At 43.0% G+C, this 26,634-nt stretch overlaps 2 protein-coding genes across 6 annotated transcripts; both read right to left on the bottom strand.

Moving 5' to 3' along the window:
* Positions 1–204: 204 nt before the first annotated feature.
* BORCS6 (BLOC-1 related complex subunit 6) lies at positions 205–2,189 on the bottom strand. The gene has a single exon (XM_036895875.2). It carries the CDS (start codon positions 1,971–1,973, stop codon positions 909–911), a length of 1,065 nt encoding a protein of 354 aa, XP_036751770.1. The 5' UTR covers positions 1,974–2,189; the 3' UTR covers positions 205–908.
* Positions 2,190–8,347: 6,158 nt separating this feature from the next.
* On the bottom strand, positions 8,348–12,960 carry AURKB (aurora kinase B). 5 transcript variants are annotated; one of them, XM_036895876.2, is made up of 9 exons: positions 12,896–12,960; positions 12,509–12,557; positions 11,569–11,671; positions 11,407–11,461; positions 10,971–11,162; positions 10,564–10,702; positions 10,316–10,464; positions 9,602–9,776; positions 8,348–9,465 (listed from the first exon to the last, which is right to left on the bottom strand). In XM_036895876.2, exons 2-9 carry the CDS (start codon positions 12,554–12,556, stop codon positions 9,292–9,294), a joined length of 1,035 nt encoding a protein of 344 aa, XP_036751771.1. In that variant the 5' UTR covers position 12,557; positions 12,896–12,960; the 3' UTR covers positions 8,348–9,291. The 5 variants fall into 5 exon arrangements, with proteins under 5 accessions (XP_036751771.1, XP_036751772.1, XP_057356888.1 ...); XM_036895877.2 differs by having other exon boundaries at positions 12,509–12,577; positions 12,896–12,925; XM_057500905.1 differs by lacking the exon at positions 10,971–11,162 and having other exon boundaries at positions 12,509–12,577; positions 12,896–12,928.
* Positions 12,961–26,634: the final 13,674 nt, after the last annotated feature.

Here is a 26,634-nt window from a genome sequence, read left to right as displayed (position 1 = left end):
TACTGGATCTCTGAGCCCCTACCTCTGTTTTGCACTTCCCCTCAGATCTGCTGCCTAAGAGAAGGAACCATATCCTTTCCCATGTAGCCTGGGACCTCCACCCCACTCCCAGCACCAGCCCTAACAGAACTCCATGAAAACCTACCCCGTTCCCACTACTTTGGCTCATGAATCCCTGCAACCCCAGACAGACACAGGCTCAGCCTCAGCAGCAGCAGCACTTTTAATTCCACAAAAACTCAGAAAGCCAAAACTGATTAGAACACTCCACAACAGGTGGGCTTCAAAACCAGCAGCAATTCTCCTTGAACCCTGAGAACAGTAAGACCCCTCCCAACTCACCCCCTCTACCATGCAATGCATTCCTTCTAGCTCCACCCCGGTTCTGGGTGGGGGAATGGTAGGGCGCCAGAGGGCAGAAACAGGAGGTTATGCACCTGCAGCTGTGCATCTTTATCTGCCTGGTGTATGGCCAAGGACCACTAGAGATCTGACAGCCCCTTGCACCTGACATGTGACCACTGGAGTCAGGGTGGCCACAGTGGGGGTTTAGGGCCTCCTCTGTTCTCCTTTCTCTACCACATATGGTAGTCATGTCTCCCAAGCTGAGACCTAAAGCCCTGGATTCCCAGAAATGGTGCTCTACCTAGGGAAGAGTTGGAGAACAGGGTAGCTACAGATGGCCAGCAGAAGCAGAACATCATTCCCTCCCACCAGGAGAACCTTTATAACTTCCCCATGTACACCTGCATAAGGCCCAGCGAGTGGTCGTGGGCATGCTAAATGCTTCTGGGACAGCTTCCAACATATACACCTCCCCTCAGCAGGCAGTTCCCACCAGGGTTCCTTGAAGAGTCCTTAGGATCTTTCCGGGCCCTGGCCTGGCCAGACCTCTCCTGCCCTCCCGGTCACTTGCACAGGGCCTCCAACACTTCCAGGGTGCGTCGGATATCCCGGACTTGGCGCGCCAGCCCCTGAACTGGCTGCAGAGCCCGCTCCAGCTCCTCACAGCGCGCCAGCAGGGTGTACATGCCCTTGATGCTCATGTCCACGGCTTCGCCTAGGGAGTCCACAGCATCGCGGTAGGTCTGAATGCAGCCCACGCTCAGAGCTGTCAGCTCCTGCACCGCGCCACCTAGCCCACGAAGTAGACGGTCCACCCTGCCGCCCAGCTCCCGACTTAGCCGCTCCAAGTCCCGAAGCACGTCGGGGTCGATAGGGGGGATGGCAGGAGTGGGTGCGGGCGCTGAACACGACCGCGCAAGGGCGGGGGGCGGGGGTTGAGGGGTGCCGCTCAGACGGATCTTCAGTTGCAGGTTGTTGGCGACAAAGTGGGTGAGGTCGCCATGGCGGCTCACGGTGCCCTCGAGTTCCAGGGGGCTGGAGATGGTGGCGCGGCGCCCGCCGCCGGCGCCAGACTCAGCACTGGCTGCCAACCCGGCGCCGCCACACGCCCCGCTCAGCCCATCCAGGCTGCGGCTGTCCTGAAGGCGGGTGGAGATCGAGCGGCCAGCCCTGCCGGCCGCCGCCGCGTCCCCGTCGTCTTCCTCCTCCCGCTCAATATCCATCCCGCCGCCTCCCGAGCCCCCAAGACGGCAGACCCTCTCGGATGAAGGCTTGTCCTCTGGCGGCTCAGGGTCCTTGCGCCGGGAGGACACGTGTGGGTCGTGCTTGGGACCCGGCGTCCCCCGGAGGCTCCCCGCCCCAGACGGCGTTCCTCCACAGCCGGGCTTGTCCTCCCAAGCTTCTAGTTCCGGCCGGTGGTCGGAGCTGCATCTCAAAGTCTTCAGGGAGTCCCTGGGGTGGCGGATCGTGCCCGCAACGTTCTCGGCCTCTTCCTCCTCGGACACCCGGAGGCCTGAGGGCGGTTCAGAGGGCATTCGTCCCAGGCCTCCGCTGAAGATCGTGGCTTGTTGTTTCCCCGGAGCCAGTAGGTCCGCTTCGGGCGCAGGCCGCCCCCGGGACGACTCCATACTGCAGTTGGGGGTAAGAACCGAGGAATTGGTTCGCTCGGGGGAGGCGTTGGCTGCGCCTTTAAGGGGCGTTGGTAGAGGCGCGCCGATTGGCAGCGGACTGACAATAGTAAGGACAGGAAGAGCACTTTGATTGGTCGAAGAGACGAGGAAGTCCCGGAAGAAAAGCTGTGACTGAACAGCAGAACACGCGTGAGAGCTAGCAGGGTGGAAAGAAGGAGGTGACAGCTGCGCTTGTCGCCCCGCCCTTTCAAGATGTCGTGGGTGCGGATCTTAAAGATGAAGGTCCTGAAATACTGGAGTCCTCGCTGGTAGGGGTTTAGACTCCGCCCACAATTGTTGCTTAGCAAATACACTAAACGGGACCCACCTGTGGGGTTCCTAGAACGGTTCTCGGGATGGAAGTAGTTCCATACCCTGCATGGACCATCAGGATTGAACTACGCCTAGTTAGTTGATCAGGACGGAAGAAGCCGCAATTAGCAGAGTAGTTCGTTCCACCGTCCTTGGCTAACAGACCTAGCAGCTGGACTGCAGTGAGTGACTCACTGTGGACAGCGAAGCGGACTGAAGGGCTTTCCTGTGCTTCTCGCACTCTGTTCTCTGCCTCCTGCCCCCTCCATGTTTGAAAGTCTCTTTGCTTATTAAAGGATGGCTCGTGATTTTCCCACAAGGTAAAATATTCAATAAATGAGTGACTCTACATGAAGATCAGGGTCCTGGGGACATTCTAATGTCATCTATTCCTTCTCTCTACCTCACTGGTCCTACTGGAGCCATACTGGCCTCCTCACTGTTCTTGACAGGACAGACATACTTCCTCTTCAGGGATTTACACTTGCTCTAGTTTTTTTTTTTAGGCTGAGTCTACTAAGAACATTTTCTACTTAGATATTCCTCCTTCCTTTCTCTACTTCAGATCCTTATTCAGGTATTACCTTTTCAATGAGGCCTGCCCTGACAACCTGTTTACAATTGCAGTCACTTTCCCCAGCAATTCCCCACAGCACTTACTGCCATCTGACATACCATATATTAGCTTACTTGCTCGTGTAAGTTCCATGACGATAAGGCTTTTTGTCTGTTTACTTCTCATCTGCATCCTCAGTGCTTAGAACAGTATATGCCTAGCATATAGTAGATGCTTAGTATGTATTTATTAAGTAAATAGCCCCAAACCATTAATTTCCCCTCCTTGACTTGAATACATTCAGGATGTGTTTGTCAGTTTCACCCAGACTTCTGACTAAAACACAATGAGGCCAGTGGTCTACTCTAAGCTTCTCTCCATCTTTTGGGAACTGAAGAGATGCTCTTTGTTCAGCAAGTAACAAAACACAAGTTGAACCAACAAAAAAACAAGGGAATTGATTGTGTCATGCAATAATGGTCTCAAGACAGAGTGTGCAACAGAGAAGCCTGGATCCAGTGCCCTAAGGCTGTCAGGAAGAACCTGGCTTCTGTCTGTAGGGGCAGGTTTATCACAAGCGGGTTTCCTCATGGTGGCAGAATGGCTATGTCATTTGTCACTCATTGGGGGTTGGATTAGTCTGCTTGGGCTGTTATAACAAAATACCATAAACTGGGAGACTTAAAGATCAGACATTTATTTCTCACAGTTCTGGAGAGGGGTGCCAGCTGATTTGGTTTCTGGTGAAGACCCTTTTCTGGGCTTGCAGATGGCCATCTTCTCCGTGCATTCTCACATGGTGAAGAGAACTAGCTCTCCACCTTTTCTTGTAAAGGCACTAATCCTATCATGAAGACCCTACCCTCATGAACTCATCTAAACCTAATTACCTCCAGAAGCCCCATCTCCAAATACCATCACATTGGGGATTAGGACTTCAACATCTGGATTTTGGAAGGACAAAAACATTCTGTCCGTAGCAGGGGTTATTTGGCATTCTTTTTCAGCCACTCGGGATCTGAATCCCAATGTTTGAGGACTCTCCGTCCTCATCAGACAGAGCTCATCTCCCACTGCAAAAGCTTTAAAAGCAGCCAGTCCCTTTCCCAGCTTCCTTAGTACATGACTCAGGCTCTGCCATGGACTACTGGACCACCTCTGCAGTGGAATATTTTCCTGGCTGTGTAGACTGGACCTTCTAGAGATTCCTGACACTTAATTCTGTGCATTACCTAGGATACTTATAGTAAGGATAATAAGGTCTTTTCTGCTTAAATGAACCCAAATTGTTTTCTGTTGCACACAACCAGGAACCCTGGCTGATACACTCCTGCACCCACTAGAAGGGGAGAAAGGAATAGATTCCATTAACACATCACAGAAAAATAGGATACATCTTTCCCAAAAGCCCCAGTTAATCTCTCTTTATATCTCATTGGCCTAAACTGGTTCACATGCCCAATTTATTCACATGGGTCAGGGTAATAACATGTCTGATTGACTTAGGACTAGGAATCCAGAAGCAATCATTCCATCAAGGTGATAAAATTAGTGTATTAGTTTAAAACAACTATGCTCTTCCTGGAGCTAGAGGTGAGCCAGTTCCCTCCAAACTCAAGAAGCTGCAATCTGATGCAGGAGAAAAGGGCTGTGGGAGAGAGAACACATTGTCCCCTACATTAGCAGTTAGCAAATTATACAGCCATAGGCCAAATCTGGCTCATCACCCATTTTCTGTATGTCCTGCGAGCTAAGAACAGCTTTTACATTTTTAAACGGCTGATAAATAATCTAAAGAATATGAAGATTCATATAATTAAATGAAATCCAAATTTCAATGTTCATAAAGTTTTTTTTTAAAATACAGCCACATTCACTCACTTATGTACTGTCTATGGTTGCTCTCACCCTACAATGGCAGAGTTAAGTAGTTCCAACAAAGGCCATATGGCCTGCAAAACCTTAATTATTTACCTCCCTGACTTTTATGGATAAAGTTTACCACTTCTTGCACTATAGGTCTCCCCTTCAGGCTGCTGGGAAGTGGTAGCTCACTCTATTTGCCTATCAGTGTCAGCTACTATTGGTCGCATTTGGTGGTCTGATATCATTCATAGTTTCACACATGTGCACACTCTTTTCATGAGGCTTTGGGATACTCTTTTCAATATTTTATAAAAACATTTTGATCAAAGAGGACTGTACTACACAGAGCAGGGAGCTAGAGAAAGCTGAGTTTTACTGTAATCAGAGACAAATGCCTTGTTAAAAACAAGAAAACCACATTTTCCCTGTTACCTCATGAATATGCATATTTTTGGTTGCAAACTATGCAATTTCTGTATATGTGAATTAGTACATGAAGAAAATGGTGGTATCTCAAATCAATTTATGTAAACATTATAAGACCCCAGCTATTTGTATCACAACACAAACATAAAAACAATTCATTCCTTACATAAAAAAAAAAAGAATCCATTTTGATCACAATTTTAATGAAAAATCAGAAAATATATTGAAAGAAAACAGGGGTGTATTTTTAAAATAAGCTTAGGATGATGAAGGTTTTTTAAAGACTGAAAATTAGATACCATAAAATAAATAGATAGACCTGACGACATAAAACTGGAAAACCTCAGCATAGAAGAGCCATTCTAAGCTTTGTTAAAAGACAAATTGCAGAAAGGAAAAAAATATTGGCAAAGTATATGACAAATTGTTAATATTCCTTGACCTTCTAAGTAAATTAGAGAAGGACACAATAGAAAAATGGCCAAGGACTACAGGGTTAGTTCATTTAGCAGCTCAAGAAAATCATTGAGGACCCAGACTCTCCATCGTTATGCACGTTTGTTTTCACTTCAGCTTTCTTCATGGGCACAAAATGGCTGCCACACATCCAGTCATCTCAGGAAGACTTGAACTAGTTTCACTGTATTCAGTGGGTTGGTCAAATCAAATCATGATACTCAGTTTTGTTTTAAGGCTCATCATTAGGAAACAGTCTGTAGAACCAGTAAAGCTCTTCCAACTATCAGTTCACCCACGTGATCAGCTGAAGTATGCAAAGCATAAAACTCTTATTAAAATAGAATCATTCCACAGTCAAGACCAGAGAGTGTTTGTAACACTGCAAAGCTCAGCAGGTATAGGGGTCTGGGAGAATGTGGCTTTCTCCAAAGGGCTATCCCACCATCTTTCCTTTCAACTTCTTCCAAATTTAGAAAGCTACTTGCTTGAAGTACATTTGCTTGTATGGGAATTTGTCTTCTTGTTAGGAATTCCATTTTCTACTCCTTTGGAAAACCTAGTCAAACCCTTTAGTTCCTGTCTTGCTGTTTTTAGCCATTCTAATAAGTGTGTGGTAAGGAATGTATTCCCACTTTTATATTTTTTCCTTTTCTTTTCTTGTAGACTACTTTAAATCCCTCCTGGAATGAGACTATATTTTTATTTATTTTCGTTTTATTTATTCATTTTTTACCTTTTGACCCGCTTCACACATTTCTCCCATACCCCACCCCTCACTTCTGGCAACCACCTATCTGTTCTCTATGAACTTGTTTTTTTGTTTGTTTTTTAAGATTCCACATATAAGATCAAGTGGTACTGGTGTTTCTCTGTCTGACTTATTTCACTTAGTATAATGCCCTCCAGGTCCATCCATGTTGTCACAAATGGCAAGATTTCCTTCTTTTTTATGGCCAAGTAATATTCCATTGTATATGTGTATCACATCTTTATCCATTCTTCCATCAACAGGCTCTTAGGTTATTTCCATATCTTGGCTATTGCAAATAATGCTGCAGTGAATATGGGGATGAAGGTATCGTATCATGTTCATGTTTTCATTTCCTTTGGAATACCAGAAGCGGAATTGCTGGATCATATGGTAGTTCTATTTTTAACTTTTTGAGGAACTTTCATACTGTTTTCCATAGTGGGTGTACCAGTGTACAGCCCCACCAATAGCACACAAAGGTTCCCTTTTCTCCACACCCTCACCAACACTTGTCTTTTCTGGTCATTTGATGATAGCCTTTGATATCAGTATAATTGGAAAAGTGGAACTTCACCTACTCATATAAGCTAATAAACTAATTTAATTTGTGTAAATTAAAAAAAATTTCTGAGAGATAATGCAAGGGTGAAATCCAGTCCCTGTGGAAGTGGAGCCTGGGGTCTAAGGAAGATCAGGACTTTCAATCACAGGGCATTTGTGTGAGGCTTGGCAGTGAGGGCTAAAAAGAACTGAGGGCAGAACACAAGCAGGGGAAAGCCCATGTGTTTGGAATTTTAAAAACACCTTTGAAATACTTCTGGATCAGAGAGAAATCATAATGGTAATTAAGGAATATTGAGACCTGAATAATAAAATATACTCCCTATCAGGCTTGTGGGACCCAATGAAGTGACACTTTCATAGATGTTGATAGCTTTAAGTGCTCAGACTGGCAGAGAATTTGGAGATAGTGATTTGTGCTAGGGGACTGAGTAAATGACACAAGACTACTGGCTTCAAGGACAAAGTTGTACAAGAAAATAACAGAGTGCCACATGAGTGAGCGTGGCTAGCATCTCATGGTCATGATATAAACACTGGATATTGATCTTCTAGATTTGCAAGATCCATGAACACAGTATTTTATTCACTACTTTACTGTAGCCTCTAGAACAGTATCCTGAATATCAAAGGCACCCAATAACTTTTGTCAAATGAAAAAATTATGATAGAGTAACTACATCAGGAGGTTACAGGAATAGAAAATGTACATGTGTGTGGTGACAGGGTGAGAGTGAAATTGTTACATTTTATAGCAGGAAAATAATAGGCAACGCCTAAAACTGCAGACCTGTGAAGTAGCAATAGAAGCATATGATTTGGAAATAAATGGCAATTAACTAAAAACAAAACAAAACGGCAAAAACATTTGAAAGGATGTTTCTGGGGAGACAGAAATGAGCAAACCGCTTTGAAAGAAAAAGCCATATAACATCATTTGAATCTCTGGGCATGTGTAGTGGATTGCCTGGTGGCCCCCAAAAAGGTATGTCTATGTCCTAACCTCTGGAGCCTTTGAATGTGAAATTTTCTTGAAGTGTCTTCATAGATGTAATTAAGGATCTTGAGCTCATCCTGGATTATATGGGTGGGCCTTAATCAAATGACTTGTGTTCTTGTAAAATACAGAGCAGAAACAGAGAAGAGGGGAAAGCTATCTGAAGACAGAAGCAGAAATTGGAGTTAGGCAGCTGCAAGCCAAGGAATGCATAGAGCTGCCTGCAGCCGGAAAAGCAAGGAAGGACTTTCCCGTAGAGCCTTGAAGGGAATATGGCCCTGAGGACTCCTTGATTTTAGACCTTCAGAACTGTCAGAATAAACTTCTATTGTTTTAAACCACCAAGTTTGTGGTAGTTTGTTACGGCAAGCTCTAGGAATCAAATGCAGCATGAATAACTGAAATAAAAGTAATAAAATTTATTGATGTACTTCACATCTGATTAAAAGAACAAATAAATGATACAGAAAGCGCATTTGATAACACCTATTCATGATACAAAACCTTAGCAAGGCAGGAATAGGCCTTCCTTAACTTGATAAAGGACTTTTTGTTTGACTATACACAGCAAAAGAAAAAACGAATTCGTGTTCCAATTCTGTGATATATATACACATATCAGTCTGTGTGCTATGGAAAGGCATCGTTATACCTAGAATGTGCACTTTGAGTTTGAAATTGGGCTCTCCCACTTACTAATTGTTTGACTTTTAGCAGATAATGTCACCCCTCTGAGTCTGTTTACTTATCTGTAAATGGGGTAAACCTACAGGAAGCATCATATTTAATAGTGAAATCTTAAGTCAGGTACAAGACACCATCAGTACTGCTTTTGTTCACTCCCATACTATCTCCTGATCAGAGCAGTAAAACAAACAAAAAAGACAACTTCTAGGGTACAGCCATGATCAGTTGCTCCAAGGTAGGCAGGGACTGAACTAGGAGAGGGAATGACTAGAGATCAGACAATTGAGAGCGAGAAGCAGAAGGTGGGCAGAGATGGTTGGGTCCTCAGCAGAGTGGAGCAGAGGTCCCCACCACCCCCAGGCCCTGAGTCAGAGCAGGGGAAGGAAGAGTTTGGGGGTGACTGGATGCTGACCGGGGGCTAGCAGAAGCAGTGAGGTAGTGCCCATCCGGTACTCAGCACTAACAATCCCCAGCCTTCTCCCACAGAAGACAGCTTCCTCCGTAGCAAAGTCTGCCTGTAAATTATCTACACTCATCAGTATAAAATGCTTCAGCTTTTATTAAATAAAAAGGAGGTAGAAGACAGATAAGAGAACAGGCCAGGGACCCCACCTTCCAACTAGACAAACACAGACGCAACTGAATAAATGACAGGGAGAATTCAGGGGACAGACTGAAGGGCAGAGGGAGGCAGCACCCTCCGAGAGTGGGCCTGGACCCAAGGGTGGGCTGAGACCTGGGCCAGGGGCAGGCGTTCTGAGGGGTTATGTTTGAGCAGCCTGGAGATGAGGTCCTGGGCTCCTGTAGGCACAGAAGAAGGGAACTTCAGGTCCACCTGCAGAGCAGAGAAAGGGCCCGTTAGCTGCTGCTGCTTTGACTGCCTAAATCTGTTTGGAGAATTGTGGAGGGCGCCGCAACTCCCAGCCCCTGGCTTCTGCAGCCAGCCCAGCATAAAGCCCTGGCCCTCCCACCTTGACAATGCGCCGATATGTCTCATTGTGTGAAGCACTCTCGAAGGGCGGGTTTCCCACCAGCAGCTCGTAGCAGAGCACCCCGATGCACCACAGATCCACTTTCTCATTGTGTGTGTGCCCCTCAATCATCTCTGGGGGAAGGTAGTCCAGGGTGCCACACATCGTCTTCCTCCTAGGTGGGGTGGCAGGAGTGGGCAGAGATCCCAGATGCAGACCCTCTCTCTTTTCCCTGCTGCCTGACAGAGAGCCCTGAGGCCCCAGGATGCAACAGTGACAGGCCCTTTGGGGGATCGGTAGGGTGAAGATATAAAAAAAAAGTCCTAGAGAGGGGCTTACACATCGCCCCAGTATTTTGACACAGAGGCTTGTATCTGAAAATAATCAGATACAAGGCCAATGTTCATCTTAGAATTACAAGAAAAATTGGGGACAATTCAAATGTCCATCAAGCATGACATCTCTACTATGCAACACTATGAGGTCACTACAGATGATGTGGGAGTTTTCTCAGTGACATGGCAAGAGGGTCTCAATATACTGAGTAGGAGATCTGAGTGACAAAACTGTGAGTCTTCTACTTTTGTATAGATACTGCCATGTCTGTATTTACAAGAGGACAAACCCAAATGTCTCTGGCTAACAAGATCTGGAGTGGTACTATTTTGAAGGCTCCAGCCTCACACCCAGGGCTGGCTACCTGATCCACCATACCTCAGGGAGGGGGCGTGCACAGACCAGCCAAAGTCGGCAATCTTCAGCTCTCCCTGGAGCCCCAAGAGCAGATTCTCTGGCTTTATGTCTCTGTGAATCACCTTCTTCCCATGGCAGTAAATCAGAGCATCTGCCAACTCCTCCATGATCTGGCAGGGCCAATGACGGGCAGTCAGACAAGAAGCTGCAGCACTGAATCCCCAGTCTCAGGCCCCCTGCCAGTGCCCCTGGTGCCCACCCAACCTGACCGTGGCTGTTCGCTGTTCATCAAAAGTGCGGCTCTTCTGCAGCTCCTTGTAGAGCTCCCCTCGGGGGGCATACTCCAGAATCAGGTAGATCCTCCGCCGGTCATAGAAATAGTTGTAGAGACGCAAGATGTTGGGATGCCTAGAGAAGAGACAGAGGACTCAGGTTGCATCCTAGCCTAAGGAAATAGGAAAGATGACAGGTCCCATATGGGGCAACCTGGGGACAGACATGGGCTAGGCCTGGCTGTGGTAAGGGGGATCTGGAGGCAGGTCTCTGGATACAAGGCTGTGGCCACGTTGGGAGAGCTCAGCAGGGCTGCAGAGAAGAGTCTGGGTGGGGTGGGGTTGAAAGGGGAGCTAGGGGGAGGGAGCGGAGGGGCTCCAGCTCAGAGGCTGGTGACTCGTACTGCAGATGGGCCTGGATTTCAATCTCCCTGCGCAGCTGGTGCTCCACACCTTCCTTCTCTATCTGAGATTTGAAGAGGACCTTGAGTGCCACGATGAAATGGGTTTTCTTCTCCCGAGCCAAGTACACATTTCCAAACTTGCCTTTGCCCAGAGGACGCCCAATCTCAAAGTCGTCAAGTGTGAAGAACCGCCTGATTGGAAAGGGTTTGGGGGAAGGCAGCTGAGGACCAGCTGATCTATCTGAGGTGTTTGCTCTTGACTCTTTCCTGTACCCTCACCCATCCTACCCTCAGCCCTGCTTCTCTTCCCAGGGAGTTGAGGATGGGTCAGGCTTTCTTGCCTGCATCCCTACTCCTCATAACTTCTACCTCCCTCATTTCCCACAGGTTCACTCACCCACCTCCTCTCTTGCCACCCCACGGCTTAGGTACTTACATTAACAAGTTGGTTGTCCCACTATTGTTCTCCACCAGCTTCTGGCCTGGAGTAGCTAAGGAGAGAGCAGGTAGGTTGCAACCTCCAGTGATATTTTCAGCCCTGTACCCTCCCCAGACTCTAGTCCCCTTAGGTCAACCCTCTCCCATTTGTCCCAGTTACCTGTGGGCTGGGCATTGGAGCGGCTCATGAGGACAAGTGCAGATGGCGTGGCAAGTTCCTTCTGGAGGACTCTCTGGGGCAGGGTGTTTAGGCCAGAGTGAGCCTGATAAGGAGCAGCAGACAGCTCTGAGGGTGCCTTTGTGCCAGTGACCTAGTTGGAATGTGCTGCAAGCAGCATTTCAGTACTCACTGTAGAGCCGCCTACTCCCAGTTCAAAGAGGAACCCTGAGACCACAGTTTTGCTACTCAGCCCCAAGATCTGCTCATTACCCCATACTAAAAGGAACCTGTCAGCCTAAGATAAGGAGCAAAGGACTTACCATAACACCTAACATTTCACCAATTTGGCTCTGGCCCACACATTCTCAGGCATGAAGGTATCCAGCCTCTACAGTCCTGTCCATAACACCACACTCATTCACCCATAAGGGAATTTAATACATAAAGGTGGCATTTCCAATCAGAGGCAAGACTCTTCAATGAATGGTGTTCAAACAACTGGTGAATAAATCTGTTTAGAACCATACCTCACATCAGTCATTAAAATAAATTCCAAATTATTAATTTAGAATTGTCGTGAATCTTTAGACTTACAAATTTATCTAAATCCTTCCAGAGTCTATTTCTATTTCTTGCCTGGCCAAATTTTTAGGACAAGTGCTGGGAATCATTGTCTTAAGGCCAAGCCCTGCCAATTCAGTCCCAGATATCATTTGTATGTGACAGACAGGCTCAGCTCTGCAGTGGTCCTCACAAGTATTCAAGTTGGCAATACTTGGAAGGATGTGGGTGCAAATGGCCAGACGGGATTCTGCCAGCAAACTCTGGGGGCCCATACGCTGGGGCAAAACAGGAAATTATCGCCCTCTGCAGGACCTCAAATCTCCAAGCAGGAACTCGCCACGCAGCTCCGGGGGAGGGGAAGCGGGAAAACCCTTACCGTCTGCCGGCCGTAGGGCCATGGATAGGCATTCTCCTTCTGGGTCATCCTAGAGGGAAAGGGGGAGAGCTGGGCACAGAAGGAAAATAGAGCGGTAAGAAGCAGAAAAAAGGAGCGAGAGAGGGAGAGGTTGGACAGTAGCCGGAAGTGCTTGCCTTGGGTGATGATGAAAGGGAGCTGGTCAAGTCGCTGAGCCCATCAGGGTGCACCCGGGCGCTCGCCTCGCTGCCCCCGCCCTGCTACCAGCCCCACCTCTTTCCAGGACCCTCTGTCTATTTTTTGAATGCCCGGCAGCCCGGCAGGGTGCAAGTTGGCCCGCACAACGGACCCCCAACTGCTTGATCACCTGCCCTCTCCCGGCGCTAGGCCCACGAAAAGGCAGCTCACCTGGAGCCCGTGGCACAGGAACCTTCCTGGCCGCCGGCAAACGACTGAACTCGCCTAGCCGCGCCCCCGCCGGGGCCCTTTCAAATCTCCCGCCCTGACCCCATTGGCTGAACGCGTCGCCCATGTCCACTTCTCATTGGCTAGGTTCCCATGACGTAGCTCGTGGGAGCCCAATGGAAGATGTGAAATGCTAGCCCCAACAACGCTGGGGTTCTGCCTTAGGAAAGTTTTCCTTCTCCCGCAAACGTTCTCATATCTTTTTTCTTTAAAATGTAAATCTTTGGAATATCTGGAATTTATCCTTGTGTATGTATGAACTAGGGTCTAACTTTGTTTTCTTTCTGATGGAGAGTCAGTTACACCAGCATCATTTGTTAAACTAACCCTTTCTCGGCAGAATTTAAATGCAAATGTACCCAAACCAATCTACAGATTTAATGTAATGTTCATCCAAATTCCAATGGTATTTTTCATAGAAATAGAACAAATTTGTATGGAGCCACAAAAGACCACAAACAGCCAAAGCAATCTTTTTTTTTCTATCAAAAGCAATCTTGAGAAAGAACAAAGCTAGAGCATCAAGTGCCTTGTATGACAGAGCTACAGTAATCAAACAGTATGATGTTGGAATAAAAACAGATACATAGATCAATGGGACAGAATAGAAAGCCCAGATATAAACCCACACAGATAGGTCGATTAATGTACCACAAAGAAGCCAAGAACATACAATGCGGAAAGGACAGTGTCTCAGTAAAAAATGTGTATGAAAGTTAGCTGCATGCAAAAGAATGAAACTGGACAGCCATTTTAAACCATACACAAAACGTAACTCAAAATTGATAGAAGATTTGGATATAATACATGAAACCATATAATTCCCTGAAGAAAACATAGGCAGTAAGCTCGACATAGGTTTTTGACAACAACAATTTTTTGACAACAAAAGCAAAAATAAACCAGTGGGACTACATCAAACTGAAAAAACTTCTGCACAGCAAAGGAAACAATCAACAATGTGAAAAGACAACCTACTGAATGGGAGGAAATATTTGCAAATCACATATCTGCTAAGGGGTTAATATCCAAAATACGTAAAGAACTCATGTAACTCAATAGCAAAACAACAAACAACCTGATTTAAAAATGGGCATATCTGTTAGACGTTTTTCCAAACAGGATATACAGATGGCAAAAGGGTACATGAGAAGATGCTTAACGTCATTAATCATAAGGGAAATGCAAATCAAAACCACAATGAGATATCACCTCACACCTGTTATCAAAAAGACAAGAAATAACAAGTGTTGGTGACGATGTGGAGAAAACAGAACCCTTGTGCACTGTTGGTGGGAATGTAAATTGATACAGCCATTATGGAAAACAGTATGGAAGTTCCTCAAAAAATTAAGAATAGAACTGTCTAGCAATTCCACCTCCAGGTATATATCTGAAGAAAATGAAAACACTAAAAAGGACATATGCACCTCACGTTTATTGTAACGTTACCTACAATAGCCAAGAAATGGAGATAACCTAAGTGTCAATCCATGGACGAATGGATAAAGAAGATATGGGATATCTATCGATCTATCATCCATCTATCTATCTATCTATCTATCTATCTATCTATCTATCTATCTATCATCTATCACACACACACACACACACACACACACACACACACACACACAATGGATTACTACCCAGCCATAAAAAAGAAGGAAGTTTTGCCCTTTGCGACACATGGATGGACCTAGAAGGCATTACGCTGTTAACTTTAAAAATATGTTGACAGTTATTTTACCAGGAAAAATGAGTTATTCAGGAACAACAGAGAATTGCAATTTGAGACAAGCAAGCTATGGGGGACCCACATGCATGTTGGAAAGGAGAGGAAAACCCTGTTTTATAGAGGAAAAGGGCCAAGTTTGGAGGGGAGTTCTAGGCAAAAAAGTCCATTGGCATAAACTTGGAGTCCCATGGGTAATGGTTTTCCATTGGCTGGGCTGTTTGCCAGGGGAGACAGAAACTCTTACTTCCACCTGCGGGGTAGCAGTCCAACTTGTGTGGTGACCCTTTCTTCTCCTGGGGTCTGTAATTGAGCAGTGGTGGCAGAGAGCTCCTCCTGCCATGTTAGAGATGTTTCTTTTTATTAATTTTCTCAATGGTAAGCAAAGTGTTTGACAGAGAAAGACAAAATCTGTATGATCTCAATTATACGTGAAATCTAAAAACAAAAAACCAAGCTTATGGATGCAGTGGTGGTGGTGGTGGGGTGTGTGTGATAGAAATGAGTGAAGGGGTCAAAAGATAAAGGAAAGAAAAGAAAAAGTCATGCAACTATTGCTAGCCGATACAGATGTAAGCTGATTGTAGACATTGTTGGAAAATGTAAGCTTAAGTATGTGTATGGTACTATTTCTCCTAATATATTAGCAGGGAAAAAATGCTACCCTTAATATTTTAAGTGGATTTATTTCTGGTCTCTTTTCTGTTACATTGTTTATTTCCATGTGTGTTTATTTTCATAAGATTACTATTTTGTTCTTTAAAGAATTTCAATCACATTCCTAGCTAGAATTTTCCACAAGCCGACCTTTCTCTGCAGGTCTCCTGACAATGGCTGCTTTGTTTGGACTGACCCTTACTTTTCTCCTTCCTGACATACTCCCTTCTTCTCTGCTCTTTCCAAATACAAATTTTGTTATTGGGTTAAATAAAGACATTTTGGGACCTTCAGTTAAATAATTAGTGAATATTTGTAAATATTGCCCAGTCCAGCAACCTTCCTTTTTCTTCCAATAACACCCTAACTCGCTTTGGGGAACCACCTGTCTGTGTAGTCAGTTTCTGTTGCTTCCAACCCCAAATCCCTAGCTTGATGGAGACCTACAGTAGTGACCACTGTGGTTACTTAGCCAGTGTCCATTCTCCCAGTGATTCCCACTTCCTGAAGGCACCTAAAATTTTTTAGGTCTGAGAGGAAAGCTAACCCCATCCCAGGTCCAGAATTGGACTCTTGATTGGTTTCCACGAGCCAACACTTTATTCCAAAATCAGGATCTCTAGTTCAAGGATAAGCATATGGCCTAAGTTGGCCACTTGTGGGAACTTAAGATTCCTGCCCAGAATGCTGGACAAAAGAAAAACTTTTCTTCACTGTAAGTGGACAAGGAAGGATGAAGCCCACCTTGCAGCTCGTGGTGCTCCTTAAGGGAGCAGCCTGAGAATGAAACTGACATTGCAGGAGGGAGAAGAGAAACCTAGGGAGAACCTGATACCTCGATGACATTGTTGAGCCTCTGGACACCTATTTCAGCACTTTTCTTACATGGGCTAATAGGTCTCCTTCCCTAATGCACTGAGTTAAAAGTTCTGTTAATTGCTCTCAAGAGCATACCAATCGACACACATCTATAGACCGAGATTGTTCTTATTTAGTTTGGATGATGCAAAACTGCTGATAGTCAATCATTTTAACCTACGAAAATACTAATTTCATATAATTCAACAAAGAAAAGTAAATCAAATAAGTCCTTACAGGTTTCTAGATCAGTTCATTATGTGTTTTGGCTGCAAATAATGAAAAAAAACAGTCAATAATGGCACAACAATAGGGACCTATTTTCTCTCACATAACAAGAAATCAGAAGGCAGCTGGTTTGTTCAGAAACTGAGCAGCACTAGAGATCTGGATTGGCGTCTCTATGCTTCTCTTGACATTTCCTTTATGATTGCAAGATGGCTCCCAAGTGCCTCTGCCTCGTTTATCATGAAAAGCAGAAACTTTTCTAGAAGTACCCAATAAATAGCTTGTTGGCCAGAAATATATTATGTGGTGACTGCAAAGGAGGCTGGTAAATTATCTCTTCCAGCTGCTACAGTGAAAGCAATAGGGGGTGGTGGTAGAAATAGTGTGCCACAGTTGCTTCCAGTTTCATTCTGGGGAGCCCATGATTAATAGAAAAATTCAGAGATCCGTGTATGATGAGGAATCTCCAGTGGTTTGATGACCACGGCCACTCCACTGCCATTTGTGAAAAATTATTTTGCTCCTGAAGGTACATTCTTTTCACTTAGGGTCAGCCCAACCTCCGTTCCCAAGATCAGGGAGACTATTTCAATTGCAGTGCCTTTATCAACATGCAAGGCAAAGAGAGACTAGCTAATGAAGAGCTTTATAAAAATGCTTTCACTTGCAGTAAATTTTATTCCTCATGACCTAGTGAAGGGAGACTTTTCTGGAACTTGTCAGGGGGCAAAGTACATGGGTGGGATGTGCCTGGTAGAATAGCCCAGTGTCCTTGTCCCCCGCAGTCTTTAAATTCCCACTTGCACATTATGTCAGAAGATATTTGGCCTTTCAGGAATCAATAGTTGATGGGCCAGTATAGGATGGGGATTTGCATTATTCATAAAAAACAAAACAAAAACTATCTGTTCTATCAGCTAGGCAATTATCAGCTGCCTGTTAAGTTTGTGAACAAAATCTCTGTTGTTTACCCCAGTGCTTCTCATAGGATCTGCAGGGAAGAACCAGTCTTGATTCTTTCCAATCTATCACAGATAAATACTTTATAAAATACAATAAAAACAAATTCTTTGAAAATGAAGGCTAAGAAACATAAAAATCACAAGCCACTTTATTTGTTATAATTAACACACAAAAGCACTCTGACAAATGCTAAGAGTTTTTAAATGCTTACTTTCAAATTCTATACTTGTCTTGGACCTGAAAGAAACAGTTCATGAAGTGGCATCACACTTCTGTGGACCACACTTTAATACCACCAGTCTACACCCATAACAATAAATGTAGCGTCGTCCAAAATTATGCTCTGCTTTTCTTGGTCAGGCACAGTCCAAGTCCACTCTCCTGCGAACATTCCCCTGGTGTATAGCAATGCAAATTATTAGTTCCTTCTAAGTGTAACTCTTTTTTTCTTTCCTCTCACTTTGCTTCTCCTAGGTTGTTAGATGCAGATTCTGGCTACTGGCCAAGTAACAAGGAGAGGTGTCAGTGATGGTGGGGGGCGGGGGAGAGGGTGTCATTGTTCTCCCAGCCACAGCTGAACCTTCATATGATGGGGAAAGGTCAGAACTGGATTGTATCCCAAAAGTCAGGGCAGGGTGGCTGGGATGCTATAATGTTCAGGAGGCACAGATATTAAGTCCTTTTTATTTCTGATAACGTAATATCTCAAAAAGATATTTCAAGACATGAATTCTCCTCATCAACCAACAAGCCCCTTCCAGGGATGAGTAGTAGACTCAGAAGGGTCTGGAAGAGATTTGGTGGGGTAGTGTGGCCAATACTCCCAAGGACTAGGGGAGAGGAGAGCTGGGAGTGGCTGCTAATGGGTATGGGACTGCTTTGGGGAATGATCAAAATGTCCTGGAATTCAATAGCGGTGATTGGAACACAACAGTGAGAATATACTAAAAACTCCTGAATGGGACCTGTTTAAATGACTAAAATGGTAAATTCTGTTAAATGCATTTTACTACAAAAGAATTATGAAGCATTTCAAATATCAAGAATATTCTTTAAAAGCACTCATGTAACTATTACTCAATTATTCAAATATTAACCAGTTTTGTTCTATTTGCTTCTGATTTTCTAAATGAAATAAAAGACATATAGGTGAAGCTCCAGTGTAAAATTTTAAGAGTTAAGCCTATGTATATTGTTTCTTTACCATTTTCCTCTATTGTCCTTTTTATGAAACGCCTCTTAGCAGTACATCAGTGCTTCTAATTCTGTCTTCCACATCATTTAGCTTGCCTTTTCATGGTTTTAAAATTTCTTGTTCCTCTGTCTCATGTTTTGGGTAAATTCTTGAGTTGTATTTTTTAAATAGAGAAGTCTCTCTCAGATTGTACTTTAGAATGTAAAATAGGCTTATTTTATTACATCTGTCATTCATATGTAAGATTTCTAATTAGTCAGTTGTATATCCATTTGATTTTATTTAATTTCTGCTTATTTTTGTTTCATGATTTTTGTTAAGTGAAAATATTCTTTCATTTTTTTATGTATCATGACCATACTTTAAATTCTTTGTCAGACTGCTCTATAAACTTATTTTCAACTAGAGTGAATCCATGTTCCAATTACTATCTCTGTTCCAATTATTGCACCCTCATCATGACATGACATTTCTTCGTATGTTTTTGGATTTTGATTTGTAACATCACTTTGACTGACAGATTTTTTTTTTTTTAGTCTCTTTCTTTGTGTTTACCCCTCCCTGATTTACAATTTGGTCATTGCTGTTACCTCATCCCCTTGCTCCCAGTTAAAAATTAGGTCTTATAAGGGTAGTTGGGGGCTCCTGCCCCACTATGGTATTGAGAGTATCTCAGATGAAGTCAGTGAGGAGAGGGAAAGTGGGATCTGTTTCTGGTCTTGAGGCTACATCTGAGTCCTACCTTTTGGGACTTTAGCTCCAGGCAAGGAGATGGAAGTTTTTAAAGCTTCCTTTTCTGATATGATGGTAGCTTTGACTTCCCTGTTTCCTTGTAGGACCTTTAACACCTTGCTGCTGCTACACCCTTGCAGGCCCTGAGCCCTGCAGATCTGTACCCTCAGCCCCATTCAAGGCTTTGCATTTGTGGTACTGAATTGTTTCTAAGCCTGGTTGTGGCCTTTTAGTTCACTCCTTTTTTTATTAAGGTACCATTGATAAACACTCTTATGAAGGTTTCACAAGAAAAACAATGTGTTTACTACATTCACCCTTAATGTTGAGCCCCCCCACATACCCCATTGCAGTCACTGTCCATCAGTGTAGTAGTAAGATGCCACAGAGTTCCTACTTGTCTTCTCTGTGCTACACTGTCTTCCCTGTGACCTCCCCACACCATGTGCACTAATCATGATACCCGACAATCCCCTTCTCCCTCCCTCCCCACCCGCACTCCCCCACTCCTCCCCTTTGGTAACCACTAGTCCCTTCTTGGAGTCTGTGATCTGCTGCTATTTTATTCCTTCAGTTTTGCTTCATTGTTATACTCCACAAATGAGGGAAATTATTTGGTATTTGTCTTTCTCTGCCTGACTGATTTCACTGAGCATAATACCCTCTACCTCTATCTATGTTGTTGCAAATGATAGGATTTGTTTCTTTCTTATGGCTGAATAGTATTCCATTGTGTATGTGTACCACATATTCTTTATCCATTTATCCACTGATGGACACTTAGGTTGCTTCCATATCTTGGCTATTGTAAAAAGTGCTGCAATGAACACAGGGGTGCATATGTCTTTTTGAATCTGAGAAGTTGTATTCTTTGGGTAAATTTCAAGAAGTGGGATTCCGGGATCAAATGGTATTTCTATTTTTAGTTTTTTGAGGAACCTCCATATTGCTCTCCACAATGGTTGAACTAGTTTACCTTCCTACCAGTAGTGTAGGAGGGTTTCCCTTTCTTCGCATTCTCGCCAGCATTTGTTGATTCTAGTCTTTTCGATGTTGGCCATCCTAACTGGTGTGAGGTGATATCTCATTGTGGTTTTAATTTGCATTTCCCTGATAATTAGCGATGTGGAGCATCTTTTCATGTGCTTAGTTCACTCTTTTAAAAATATTTGATATATCAGTGCTATGTTTTTGAAGCAAAAGGGGCCAGAGTGGGAGCTCACTGTGCTGTCTACCAAAAATCCAGACCTTTTCTTAATACCAGGTTTTCAGAACATTGCAAGAAGGAACAAAGCAAAATATGAGTAAAATAACTGAAGCTCAGCTTCAGTGGAGCGGAGTGTGGCAAAGGGCAAGTATAGTCTGAAAGAGAGTGGCAAAGCCCAGCTCTAGTGAACTGTTACTATGTGAAAGTGTAGCCCAAGTATGGACAAATCTTCCCATTTTTTAAAGAGAAGTTAGAAATCTAGATTTACATGTGGAATTACTGACTTGTAAATGTTGGCAAATTAGTCACAAAACAAGTCAATAGGTTGGATTTGGTCTGTAGACTAGAAATACTCAATCCCTAATACACCCAGGACTCCTGTGGACGATAAACTACACTTTACAACCTCATCCTTCCCTCCCCAGGGACACCGACCTTACCCAGTTACTCCTAAGGTGGGTTTTTATTTTATTTTATTTTATTTTTATTTTGGTATCATTAATCTACAATTACATGAGGAACATTATGTTTACTAGACTCCCCCCATCACTAAGTTCCCCCCACATACCCATTACAGCCACTGTCCATCAGCGTAGTAAGATGTTGTACAATCACTACTCGTCTTTGTGTTGCACAGCTCTCCCTGTGCACCCCCCACATTATACATGCTAATTATAATACCCCCTTTCTTCCCCCCTCCTTATCCCTGCCTTCTCACCCATCCTCCCCAGTCCCTTTCCCTTTAGTAACTGTTAGTCCATTCTTGGGTTCTGTGAGTCTTCTGCTGTTTTGCTCCTTCAGTTTTTTCTTTGTTCTTATACTCCACATATGACTGAAATCATCTGATACTTGTCTTTCTCCACCTGGCTTATTTCACTGAGCATAATACCCTCTAGCTCCATCCATGTTGTTGCAAATGGTAGGATTTGTTTTCTTCTTATGGCTGAATAATATTCCATTGTGTATATGTACCACATCTTTTTTTTTTTATTAAGGTATGATTGATGTACACTCTTATGAAGGCTTCACATGAAAAAACAATGCAGTTACTACATTCACCCATACTATCAAGTCCCCACCCACACCCCAGTGCAGTCACCGTCCATCTGTGCAGCAAGCTGCTGGAGATCCACCATTTCCCTTCTCTGTGATACACTGTTCTCCCCGTGATCCCCCACACCATGTGTACTAAACACAATACCCTTCAGTCCCCCTCTCCCTCCCTCCCCATCCGCCTTCCCACACTCCTCCCCTTTGGTAACCACCAGTCCATTCTTGGAGTCTCTGAGTCTGTGGCCATTTTGTTCCTTCAGTTTTGCTTCATTGTTATACTCCACAAATGAGGGAAATCATTTGGCATTTGTCTTTCTCCACCTGGCTTATTTCACTGAGCATAATGTCCTCCAGCTTCATTCATGTTGTTGCAAATGGTAGGATTTGTTTCTTTCTTATGGATGAATAGTATTCCATTGTATATATGTACCACATCTTCTTTATCCATTCATCTGCAGATGGACACTTAGGTTGCTTCCATATCTTGGCTATTGTAAAAAGTGCTGCAATGAACACAGGGGTGCATATGTCTTTTTGAATCTGAGAAGTTGTATTCTTTGGGTATATTCCAAGAAGTGGGATTCCAGGATCAAACAGTATTTCTATTTTTAGTTTTTTGAGGAACCTCCATATTGCTTTCCACAATGGTTGAACTAGCTTACATTCCCACCAGCAGTGTAGGAGGGTTCCCCTTTCTCCACATCCTCGCCAGCATTTGTTGTTCTTAGTCTTTTCAATGCTGGCCATCCTTACTGGTGTGTGGTGATATCTCATTGTGGTTTTAATTTACATTTCCTTAATGATTAGTGATGTGGCGCATCTTTTCATGTGTCTGTTGGCCATCTGAATTTCTTCTTTGGTGAACCATCTCTTCATGTCCTCTGCCCATTTGTTAATCGGGTTATTTGCTTTTTGGGTGTTGAGGTGTGTAAGTTCTTTATATATTTTGGATGTTAATCCCTTGTCGGATATGTCATTTACAAATATATTCTCCCATACTGTAGGATGCCTTTTCGTTTTGTTGAGGATGTCCTTTGCTGTACAAAAACGTTTTAGCTTGATGTAGCCCCATGTACCACCTCTTCTTTATCCATTCATCTACTGATGGACACTTAGGTTCCTTCCATTTCTTGGCTATTGTAAGTAGTGTTGCAATAAACATAGGGGTGCTTATGTCTTTTTCAAATTGGGCTGCTGCATTCTTAGGGTAAATTCCTAGAAGTGGAATTCCTGGGTCAAATGATATTTCTATTTTGAGCTTTTTGAGGAACCTCCATACTGCTTTCCACAATGGTTGAACTAGTTTACATTCCCACCAGCAGTGTAGGAGGGTTCCCCTTTCTCCACAACCTCGCCAACATTTGTTGTTGTGTGTTTTTTGAATGGTGGCGATCCTTACTGGTGTGAGGTGATATCTCATTGTGGTTTTAATTTGCATTTCTCTGATGACTAGCAATGTGGAGCATCTTTTCATGTGTCTGTTGGCCATCTGAATTTCTTCTTTGGAGAACTGTCTGTTCAGCTCCTCTGCCCATTTTTTTAAAAGATTTTTTTATTTAACAAAAATGTTACAAAGTATATCAGATGGCTAATTATAGCTCCCAGAAACAAAAGCCACACCCAAATTTATTGCATTCATCTCATAAGGAATGTTATGATGAAATCATGGTCCCATACACTCAATAACAAAGCAGCAGACCTTCCAATACCTGCAAAATAAATTTCAAATTCGAATTTTGGTTCATTTAAAGATTCATGCTGCTTTGCTTTCCAGCAGAAGACACAAAATACTAGATTTGCAATCATTGAAAAAACTCAAAATTATCTAGGAACACATTACTTCCAGATTCCCATTACGATGCCTTTCTACTCATTTTCTTGTTTCGTTTTTCTAAGTTGAATATCTATAGCCACATTCCTATGCCAAAAAATTAGATCATTTGCAGCAGTGGTGAAAATCAGGAATGTCTACAGGTTCAACAGTAGAATATTACCAAATTATAGAATATCTATATAAATAGCATCTATACAGCCATTCAGAAAATCATGTTACTATACCTACTATATGATTCAGCCATTGTACTCCTAAGCATTTAACCAAGAGAAAAGAAAGCATATGTCTATACATAGACTTATACAGGAATATTCATAGCAGCATCATTTGTAATAGCCAAAAACTGGAGACAACCCAAATGTCCACAAATTGTGGGAGTATCTTTATAGTGGAATACTGTTCAGCAAGGAAAAAGAACACATAGTTGATAAACTCAAAGACATGGATGAATCTATCAAGACAAAAAAAAGAGTACATATCCATTTACATAACACTCAAATACAAACTATAGTGACAAAAAGCCGATCAGTGGTTGCCTGGTAGTGGGAAGTGCGGGGTGGGAGGTAAGGAGGACCAGGAGGATTACACAGGAGCAAACGGAAAATTCTAGGGGTGATGGATAACTTCACCATCTTGACTGGAAAATGGTCTCTTGGATGTACACATATGTCACAGCTTATCAAATTGTGTACCTTAAATATGTTCAGTGTTTGGGTGTCAATTATACCTCAGAAAGCTATATTTTTAAATCATGTATTAGGAAAATATGTTAAAAGTAAATGAAATTATACATAATTGTTATTAAATGATGAAGCATATTTTAAAACAGCATGAAAAGTATGACTCCAGTTATTTTTTTAAATGCTTATATATTTGTGTGTGTGAGTGCACAAACGTGCGCACTCACACACACACACACACATACACCCAGAAGACTACAAGGATAACCTCCAAAATGTTAACAGTGAGTACTTCTTAGTGGTGGAGTTTTCTCCTTTCTGTATTTTCTATTTTATAATGAACCTGTTTTTAATTAGTGGAGCAAGTAAAGCAAAAATCTAATTTTGGGAAGGTTGGGAAAGAAAAATATATGAATGTCTTCATTGTAAGTTCTGCCATCCAAAGTGATAATGAACTTGGGGACATGGCCTGGAATGTCATAACCACCTCCACACTCCAAGCTCCCAAAGCTGCCATCAGACACTAGCGCCATATTTTCAAACACCACGTATTGAATGTTTTATTCTAAGCTTAATACCCTTAATCTGAATATTCTAGAATTCACACCAGACCATGGCTGAAGTGCCACATCTACTTGTGCAAAAAGAGATACATAAAAGGGTATATTCTTCTGCTTACCTGCAGACATTTGGAGGGACAAATAGTGATTAGGTGGCATTTATAGTTTCTCTAAATGGGTAAGGGTATCTAAATGGGTAACGGATATGGATATATATATATATATATATATATATCTCACATCTGCATTAGATTTGAATGTCTTAATAGGTTTTAGTTTCAGCTTTTTCCTTAATGGATAAGTAATAACTCCTCTCTAGGGCTCAGTTTGCTGGTATGTAAAATAAGAGAGTGGACTGATATTTAAGTTTCCTCCTTAAATTGATAATTAAATTATTGCCTCTAACAATTTATGATTCTATGCACAATCATCAAAGTATCAAAAGGGAGAAACTGTATATATCACATAAGGAGGTGATTTTTTCTTCCATTTATTGGAGATAATGGAGGAATATATTTTGTAACTTTGTACAGCTTCTTAAGCTCCCCCATCTACTATCCAAAAGGGGTGTGACTGTAAATGGTTACCAAATACTTTATAATTTTTCTAATTTTGGTATCATTAATCTACAATTACATGAAGAACATTATGTTTACTAGGCTCCCCCCTTCACCAAGTCCCCCCGACATACCTCTTCACAGTCACTGTCCATCAGCGTAGTAAGATGCTGTAAAATCACTACTTGTCTTCTCTGTGTTGTAGAGCCCGCCCCATACCCCACCCACCCATTGTACTTACTAATTGTAATGCCCCCTTTCTTTTTCCCGCCCTTATCCCTCCCTACCCACCCATCCTCCCCAGTCCCTTTCCCTTTGGTAACTGTTAGTCCATTCATAGGTTCTGTGATTCTGCTGCTGTTTTGTTCCTTCAGTTTTTCTTTGCTCTTATACTCCACATATGAGTGAAATCATTTGGTACTTGTCTTTCTCCACCTGGCTTATTGTAAATGGTAGGATTTGTTTTCTTCTTATGGCTGAATAATATTCCATTGTGTATATGTACCACGTCTTCTTTATTCATTCATCTACTGATGGACATTTAGGTTGCTTCCATTTCTTGGCTATTGTAAATAGTGCTGCAATAAACATAAGGGTGCATCTGTCTTTTTCAAACTGGGCTGCTGCATTCTTAGGGTAAATTCCTAGAAGTGGAATTCCTGGGTCAAATGGTATTTCTATTTTAAGCATTTTGAGGAACCTCCATACTGCTTTCCACAATGGTTGAACTAATTTACATTCCCACCAGCAATGTAGGAGTGTTCCCCTTTCTCCACAACCTCGCCAACATTTGTTGTTGTTTGTCTTTTGGATGGTGGCCATCCTTACTGCTGTGAGGTGATATCTCATGTGGTTTTAATTTGCATTTCCTGATGACAAGCGATGTGGAGCATCTTTTCATGTGTCTGTTGGCCATCTGAATTTCTTCTTTAGAGAACTGTCTATTCAGCTCCTCTGTCCATTTTTTAATTGGATTATTTGCTTTTTGTTTGTTGAGGTGTGTGAGCTCTTTATATATTTTGGATGTCAACCCTTTATTGGATCTGTCATTTATGAATATATTCTCCCATACTGTAGGGTACCTTTTTGTTCTATTGATGGTGTCCCTTGCTGTACAGAAGCTTTTCGGCTTGATATAGTCCCACCTGTTCATTTTTGCTTTTGCTTCCCTTGCCTGGGGAGATGTTCATGAAGAAGTCACTCATGTTTATGTCTAAGAGACTTTTGCCTATGTTTTTTTCTAAGAGTTTTATGGTTTCATGACTTACATTCAGGTCTTTGATCCATTTCTAATTTGCTTTTGTGTATGGGGTTAGACAGTGATCCAGTTTCATTCTCTTACATGTAGCTGTCCAGTTTTGCCAGCACCATCTGTTGAAGAGACTGTCATTTCCCAATTGTATGTCCATGGCTCCTTTATCGT

Source organism: Manis pentadactyla, chromosome 4, assembly GCF_030020395.1.
Source record: "Manis pentadactyla isolate mManPen7 chromosome 4, mManPen7.hap1, whole genome shotgun sequence".
Lineage (NCBI taxonomy): Eukaryota > Metazoa > Chordata > Mammalia > Pholidota > Manidae > Manis > Manis pentadactyla.
Note: the sequence above shows the minus strand (reverse complement) of the source record. Positions and strands in the feature narration are given on the sequence as shown.

Coding starts and splice junctions, on each gene's coding strand:
- BORCS6 (XM_036895875.2), bottom strand. CDS start 1,973: ATGGAGTCGTCCCGGGGGCGGCCTGCGCCCGAAGCGGACCTACTGGCT.
- AURKB (XM_036895876.2), bottom strand. CDS start 12,556: ATGACCCAGAAGGAGAATGCCTATCCATGGCCCTACGGCCGGCAGACG. Junction 10,465..10,563: donor ATGAACAGCGAACAGCCACG/GTCAGGTTGGGT, acceptor TGGCCCTGCCAG/ATCATGGAGGAGTTGGCAGA. Junction 9,466..9,601: donor CATATCGGCGCATTGTCAAG/GTGGGAGGGCCA, acceptor TCTGCTCTGCAG/GTGGACCTGAAGTTCCCTTC.